The sequence below is a fragment of the Macaca thibetana genome, chromosome 6 (genome assembly GCF_024542745.1).
Source record: "Macaca thibetana thibetana isolate TM-01 chromosome 6, ASM2454274v1, whole genome shotgun sequence".
Taxonomy (NCBI): domain Eukaryota; kingdom Metazoa; phylum Chordata; class Mammalia; order Primates; family Cercopithecidae; genus Macaca; species Macaca thibetana.
In genome coordinates this window covers 107,976,387-107,984,513 of record NC_065583.1, presented here as the reverse complement: position 1 = coordinate 107,984,513, position 8,127 = coordinate 107,976,387, and the positions used below count along the sequence as shown (strand labels likewise).

Below are 8,127 nucleotides of genomic sequence, written 5' to 3'. Positions count from 1 at the left end.
CGTTTTAAGGTGGTTAGTCATCCGCTATATTGGCTGAAATGCGGATTACCAGTTCCTTCGTCGTACGGAGTTGCATTCTGAGGTGTGGGGCTCCGGGCTACAGCCCCCAGAAATTCTGAACCTCGTTCCCGCAATCTACCACACCACCTAATCTCGGAAAGCAAAACTAACTTCACTATTTTTGACAAAATGCTTTGGTAATGGCTCATTCGGGCCGAGAGGGAAATTCTACAATTCTCCAACCTACACCTCCAACAAGGGTAGGGCTGCTCGAGTGGTGAGCACAAGCTGGGCACCTCCAGCGTCTCCGGGAAACGTGAACAGGCCCTTTCTCCGGACGGTACAGAACTTCAGGATCAGGGCCCAATGGAGACTGAGCGGACTTAACCCTAACTGCACAGGACCGCGCTCTCCGACCCCTTTGTGGCCTCTCCCAGAGGTACTGGCGGCGCCCGAAGCCAGAAGTCCCTCGTGCGGCCTGCAGCCGGCAGCCGCTGGAGGAGGAGAAGGAGAGAATGCACTTGCCCTACCGTCACAAACGCTGCCGCGCTTGCGCAAGGAAGAACTGCGCTCGCGGCGAAGTCAGTTTCCTGACTCTTGGAGGAAGTGGCCTTGTGTCACTTCCGGCCTCCCTTTAGCTGCCATCTTGCGTCCCCGCGTGTGTGCGCCTAATCTCAGCTGGTCCACCCGAGACCCCTTGAGCACCAACCCTAGTCCCCCGCGCGGCCCCTTATTCGCTCCGACAAGGTACAAAAAGGCTCTGGACGGCGGCGTGGTAGGAGGACGGGAGCGGGGGCGGGAAGTTCCCTGAAGGAGCGAGACAGGGAGGGACAGGGCAGAGGAGGAGAGGAAGGCGATGCGACGGACAGGCGCTCCCGCCCAGGCTGACTCTCGGGGGCGAGGTCGAGCCAGGGGCGGCTGCCCTGGGGGCGAGGCGACGCTGTCTCTACCTCCACCTCGCGGCGGAACCCGAGGACAGGAGCCTCAGGTACCGCGAGGCTTGCGGAGAGTGGCCGGGCCGGGCAGGCCCTGGCTAGGCCGAGGCCAGGCCAGGGCCATGGGTGGGGGGTGCTGGCCAGGCGTGGGGTAGAGCCCTTGATCCGGGCCTGCCAAGAGCGGGGAGCTGTGGGGGAGTGTGGGGAGGCGGGTGCTCTTTGGGCTCCCTGGAAACCCAAATTTGGAGCTCTGCGGGGTGGATTTGGGATCCAGGTTTCGGCCTGTGTAGGACGTTTATTTTCCTGCTGTTATCTTGGGAAATAACGATCGTGGAATGCTAGAGTGAGCTAAACCTATCCTTGCTGAGGATTTCCTCTTTTTCTAGATGAAAGAAACAATCATGAACCAGGAAAAACTCGCCAAACTGCAGGCACAAGTGCGCATTGGTGGGAAAGTAAGTTTTAATAGTTCGGGTTTTTTTTTTTTTTTTTTTTTTGAGGCTTAGGTATTTTTAAAAACATTGTTTTTGCACTTCTTATATTATCGGTGACAAACTTTGCCTATCGAGGGAAATTCATGGATCCAGCAAATCCCAAGGAGCCGGGGAGACAAGAGTTAGAGACACAACAGTGAGACGAGCTAAAAACATCGCTTTTGTGTAAATATGTTTGTGTTTTCAGTGTTACAGAGTATAAGTAGAACAAAAGTGTTTCCTAATTTAATTTGTAAGGAAAATGTGTCATTTCAGTTAGATCGTTGTGCGCATCATACCCTTGACTTGTTTTGGCCTAAGTTGTATAAAGTCAGTGCTTGTTTGTGTCTCTTGTAAATTGAGACCTTTCTGTACTGCTTTCTGAACTAAATATTCTTTAGGGTAGTTGCGTATTTTCAAGGGTATTTGAAGATATAGGTACATTTTGGAGTTTAAGGGCAGTGACTGTTAGATTTGAAAATATAACCCAAGTAGGTGTATTTCCTTTTCTGACTTTGTATTACTATAAAAATGAGGGAATTAAAGTGACTGATTTTTAAATGATCAGTTTTTGATTAATTGTTTTTTCCTGGTAGATATTGATTCACATCAAGGGGATTCTTTTTTGAAGTTGATTTTTAGATTGTCCTGTAATTTACTTAAATAAGAAGTCCACTGTAGACAGAGGTTTACCTAGTTTGTATTGTTAGCACATTCTTAGTATTTAACAAGGTGTGGTAGCTTGTTGAAACAGAGCATGTCTCTACTTGGTAAAACTTGTAAAGCTTCCATAGTACGTGTTTATTGCCTATTAGTTTTTCCCAACTTTAAGCGTTTAACTTAGAGTCAGCTGTGAGATAGCCAGAAGTTGCACGTAGACTTAATAATATACAGCTTTGTTAAATTACTGAACTTTGCCAGCGGTGAATTTATCCTGATTTTTTTTACTTTTTATTTTTGCTAATGTTAGCAGTCTTCAAGATCCACACCCACATATTTAACAACATTAGGTGTTTCTTGCCCTTTTTAATCAATTGTTACCAGACTGGCCTTCAAGTGCCAGCAAAACTCAAATTTTTGTGTGTCAGTGTTTGGATGCTCTTATATTGGTGTTTTTAACCACTCTTACTTTCAGTACAGTTTCAGAAGGAGTAATTTGAATAATGTGCTTATGTGCAATCTTTTTGTTGTTACTCCCATCATTAGGCTTTAACTTTGGGAGACATCACTTTAGGGTAAAGGAAAATCTTGAGATTTGCTAGGATATTTAAAGCTGATACAAGATTAAATTTTGTGTCCTAACATCTTAATACTCATTTAGCTAATAATACAAGAAGTATTTCTGTAGTCACAGAATATGGAAACTTTTCTTCACTGTTTAAGAAGCGTACTTATTATGGGATGTGAAATTAGGTGAGTTAATTTTGCTTTAGAGAAAACTGTAGGTGTTAGGTGCTCTTAGGTAAATGTTACAAAAGCCTTTTATTTTCATATCTAATCAGAGCGTTAATAATAATTAAGTGAAAATTGAACTCGACATATGTGAAGTGTCTGAAACCTATAGAAGGTATGCTGGGTTTGTCTTTACAATCTTAGAAATTCCTTTGAATTTCTTAGAGAAGATTATTTGGAAACCAGATACATACATGACCATCTCAAAGTGATTTTTGTTCTTAATAGTTGGGAGAGGTTAGTAACCAGTACTTTTTTTTTTTTGTAGCTATAGATATTTTCTTCAGTTAAATAACAAGATTTATTTAAGCCTTTACTATGTTGGATCCTGAGAATATAAAATTTAAGAAGTTTAAAGTCCCTAGATGGGCTTTAGGCCTAGCAGTGGTGATAATTTGATTATTGTCTTTTTAAAAAATAAATAAATAAATAAATCTGTTTTCACAGTGTAATATACATAGTACAATAGTAGAAGCATTTTCAAAATCTAGAGATGGGAATGATTTGGCATAGGGAAAGGGGATAGTTGTAGAATTTAGGAAAGGCACACAAGAGGTAATGACTTGAATAAGATTTTAAAGGATGAATAGGAATAGGGATGGAGGTTGGGGGAAAATGAGGTAGTTGGGTGTGATAGCCTTTCCTTGAGTGCTTTCAATGAGCTAGACTCTTTTGTAGATACTGGGTTTATAGCAACAAACAGAAGTCCTTATGGAGCTTACATTCTAGTGAAAGGAGATGGATGATAAAATGTATTTATCTCTTATAGTAATAAGTGTTATGAAGAGAAATAAACCAGGATAGAAAGAAATTGATGGGTGAGTGTGGAAGTTGCTATTTTACTTTGGGTAGTTGAGAAAGACCACTTTGACCCGGTGACATAAGACTTGAGATCTGCAGTGAGGGAAAGAGCCATGTAGATGTTCCGGAAAGAGAGGAACAGCATGTGCAAAGGCCCTTGGGTCATAGCTTGCTTGGCCTGTTCAAAGAACAGCCAAGGTTTATTTGGCTAAAGAAGAGGGGTGGTAGCAGATGCAGTCAGGAGTGGCATATTAAGGGCAGGACAGTTTGTGTACGGCTCTTGTAGGTTAAGGTGTAAGGACTTCAGACTTTACTCTTGAGTGCTATAGAAGTCTATATACAGATTCATTTGATTGTTCCATACACTATCTTGCCTGTAAATACTAATTTGGGTGTTGATTTTTATTTAATATAAAAACAGAAAAGGAGTCAGGCACAGTGACTCATGCTTGTAGTCCCAACACTTTGGGAGGCCGAGGTGGGCAGATCACTTGAGGCCAGCAGTTTGAGACCAGCCTGGCCAACATGGTGAAACCCCATCTCTACTAAAAATACAAAAATTAGCCAGCCATGGTGAGAGTGCCTGTAATCCCAGCTACTTGGGAGGCTGAGGCAGGAGAATCGCTTGAACCTGAGAGGCGGAGGTTGCAGTGAGCCGAGATTGCACCACTGTAGCCTGGGCAACAGAGTGAGACCCTGTCTCAAAAAAAAAAACAAAACAGGAAAGGTTAATAATTCTGGATGTGGAGTTCTTTCAAATGCTTAATTTAGGTTGACACATGCTACCTCTTTGATCACTTTTAGAGCAAATGTAAAAAGTAGAACTTTGTGAAGATCATTCTTTTCCTTTCCCATTTTTTGCTTCTATTTTTGCCTTAGCCTGCTGGCTCACTGCATAAGTTTATGATTATGGTAATGTTCTTATACAGATCCAAAGGTCAGAAATGAATTGGAAACTATTCCCATTTGAAAAATATCTGTTGTGGTATAAATGTGCTGTTTTGTTTCCTCTTCTCCCTGACTTTAGGGAACTGCTCGCAGAAAGAAGAAGGTGGTTCATAGAACAGCCACAGCAGATGATAAAAAACTTCAGTTCTCCTTAAAGAAGTTAGGGGTAAACAATATCTCTGGTATTGAAGAGGCAAGTGTCAAATTTTGTTTCTTTTAAAAAACAAGATTTGGCTGGGAAAAGTTAACATTCATGCATTAAATGGGTTTTGTTTTTGTTTTTGTTTTTTTTAAACTTAGTGACTTCAGAGTCCCTACAGCGTGTTTCTACCATAAATTAATAAATCAGGGAGATCATTAAGTCTGAATGCTATTAGAATGCATATGCCATTCCAGGCAAAATTTCACCTGTGCTTCGCAGCGAAATACTAGATTAGTTAGGCAGACTTCGTTTAATAAAACATTTGTTTTTAAAGAGACTTTGGTCAGCATTGCTAATTAAAATTTTTCTTTTCTTAATAGGTGAATATGTTTACAAACCAAGGAACAGTGATCCACTTTAACAACCCTAAAGTTCAGGCATCTCTGGCAGCGAACACTTTCACCATTACAGGCCATGCTGAGACGAAGCAGCTGACAGAAATGCTACCCAGCATCTTAAACCAGCTTGGCGCAGATAGTCTGACTAGTTTAAGGAGACTGGCCGAAGCTCTGCCCAAACAATGTGAGTTTCCTAGTAATGGTTTTGCCAGGGAATTACTCATTTAGCAGCTGATTTCTGATCTCAGGGCTCAGAATGGATATGAGTATTTTTAAGTTTGGAAATGCAAGCTTTAAAAAGAACGGATTTGTAACTGATTTTAAGCAAGTGTCCTTGCTCAAGTTTGCAGTACTTGATGTAGCATGCTATGATCGTTACACTTGATTTTGTGGAATGTTTTCTACTTACTTGATTTGGATCAGATACTTAATATTAACTAGAAATGATGAAAATGTTAATTTGGTGCTTTGCCAATAACTACTTGTAAGTTTGGAATTGAAAAAAAATTAGTATAAATTATGAAATTACTTCAGTTTCATCTATGTAGTTGATATTACCAGTAATCTTTTAAAAATGGCCTGCCAGTATTCTGGCATTTTTAATTACAGTGTGATAGGGATTTTATTCAGGGCAGAAAATAGTGTAGCTGAATATACATCTGAATATGTGGCAGTGTTTCGCTGTTTTCTACCTTCTTAAAATTTTGAAGAATGGGAATGCAGGAGCAAGTCAGAGGCTTATATATGGCTCTTTAGTTACCCATGTTTTTCTAGGTGTTGACTCATTCTGCCTCAATTTTCATTTTTATTGTCACATTGAGTTGCAGGTTCTAGACTGTCAGGGCTTTCAGAGCTGAAGTAGGCTTTTGAAGTATCCCACTGATGCTTGTATGGGGCTAGTACATAACTCTCCTATGTACATTCATATCCTTGTGTGATAGAGTAGAGTGGATGCTTACCACTCACAGACTCTTAATGTTTTTACTTTAATTTTTTCATTTCAGTAAGTGGTTGTTGAGCATCACCCTTATGCCACACACAAAGTAGTTGAGAAAATGGCATCTTCATTTGTCTCCCAAAATAAATCTTACCATGATTTGTTATGTGGGTTTTACCTGCACTCTAAGAGCTCCCTACTGCCTTTATACTACCTCAGGGCCTATGGTGGCCCAGAGGGATTGAAAGGATGGGTATGGAATTTTGTTTGTTGGCTGTTCCTAGTATTTTAACCCATTTGTAGACATTAGAATATCATGTTATTGATAGTATCGTAGATAAAATCCCAATTGTCCCTTATCACGGAAATAAGTTATAACAATACTTGGCATTTCATCTGTTCTTTTTTTTTTTTGGTGGCTATTTATTAAAAACCTAGACAAATAATGTTTACATTTTCCTTTTATAGCTGTGGATGGAAAAGCACCACTTGCTACTGGAGAGGATGATGATGATGAAGTTCCAGGTAGGAACGTTTACTTGAGGTTAACCTAGGGAATCTTAGCAAGGGAGAGTAAGACATCTTTGTAGGATAAATTACCCAGGGAAGAAGGGTGGTAAGTTAAGATGGACATAGACCTTACTTAGAATGAGAAAACTAATGCAATATTAGGTAATTGAGAATTACGTTTATAGACTTGACTTGGCTTGTTTCTTTGTGGGATCCCAAGGATGTGTAGGTATCTAATCTTAAATATTGAATAAATAAGTATATATACAGTACCCTAAATATAACTATTACCTGCAGAGCACTAATGACCCTTGCTCCCTACTTTGAAATTCATGAATTTACAAGAAGGCGTGGAGTAGTTCAGGTATCTTGGGATATATATATATATAGCATTCTAAAATCCATAGCAGCATAACTCCTTTAGGAATCATGAGACATTTTTGTCTCTTGTTATTGGATAAATTTACTTTCTTCTAAAATATTTATTGGGCAGGAGAATTACTAGGCTCACAAATATTCCCATTTTGCATAGACAGGTATCCTTAGGAATCCAGGAAAATTTTAACATTCTGTGTCATTGTATTCTTTGGTTCTGCTTCCTCATATTATGTTGACCAGTCTGTGAGATGGGATGGAGCCGGGTGGGGTTGGGTGGGGGGGGCTTTTTTTTTTTTTTTTTTCCCTCTCCTTCATTCTTGTTCTTGGGGCTATGACACAGTATTTATTATCACTGGCAAATGAATGTCTTTCCCTCATCACCTTTTAAGATTGATGATGATTTGTAGATTTGGCTTTTTTAAGAATTTCTACTCTTTTCCTTTTCCTAGATCTTGTGGAGAATTTTGATGAGGCTTCCAAGAATGAGGCAAACTGAATTGAGTCAACTTCTGAAGATAAAACTTGAAGAAGTTACTGGGAGCTGCTATTTTATATTATGACTGCTTTTTAAGAAATTTTTGTTTATGGATCTGATAAAATCTAGATCTCTAATATTTTTAAGCCCAAGCCCCTTGGACACTGCAGCTCTTTTCAGTTTTTGCTTATACACAATTCATTCTTTGCAGCTAATTAAGCCGAAGAAGCCTGGGAATCAAGTTTGAAACAAAGGTTAATAAAGTTCTTTGCCTAGTATACAGGTTTTTTTTTTAATTTTATTGACACCGATCTGTACACAGTAAAAAAAAATTGCTTATAGAAAGCTAATCATGGTACGTAATATGGCTGATAACCTTTGGGATTTGATTAAAGATTTTAAATCACAGTGTAGTGTAACAAAGGTAGTATAAAGTTCTCATGTGTGAAAACTTTTCTCTCCAACAGTCCTTAGTGCTTCCATGGTATGTGGTGGGTGTAAATACCAGAATAGAGTAGATAAACAGACTCTTCCCCCTGATATTCTCTATTGTAGGCATATGTTAAGTGCCTTTTCTGAATTACCTTGGTGTTACCTCCTTTATTCCTCAATTTGTGAAGAACTAATAGTTCCTTTTTGTAGATGTAACCTGAGGTTTAGAACTTCTAAAAAGTAAAA

At 39.8% G+C, this 8,127-nt stretch overlaps 1 protein-coding gene across 1 annotated transcript; it reads left to right on the top strand.

Moving 5' to 3' along the window:
* Positions 1–630: 630 nt before the first annotated feature.
* Positions 631–7,727, top strand: BTF3 (basic transcription factor 3). The gene is made up of 6 exons (XM_050793594.1): positions 631–988; positions 1,322–1,390; positions 4,689–4,802; positions 5,132–5,333; positions 6,555–6,611; positions 7,424–7,727. Exons 1-6 carry the CDS (start codon positions 857–859, stop codon positions 7,468–7,470), a joined length of 621 nt encoding a protein of 206 aa, XP_050649551.1. The 5' UTR covers positions 631–856; the 3' UTR covers positions 7,471–7,727.
* Positions 7,728–8,127: the final 400 nt, after the last annotated feature.

Bases quoted from the DNA above. Each gene is read 5' to 3' on its own strand.
- BTF3 (XM_050793594.1), top strand. From the start codon at position 857: ATGCGACGGACAGGCGCTCCCGCCCAGGCTGACTCTCGGGGGCGAGGT. The intron at 989-1,321 runs GTACCGCGAGGC...CTCTTTTTCTAG, and splicing joins CCCGAGGACAGGAGCCTCAG to ATGAAAGAAACAATCATGAA. The intron at 4,803-5,131 runs GCAAGTGTCAAA...TTTTCTTAATAG, and splicing joins ATATCTCTGGTATTGAAGAG to GTGAATATGTTTACAAACCA.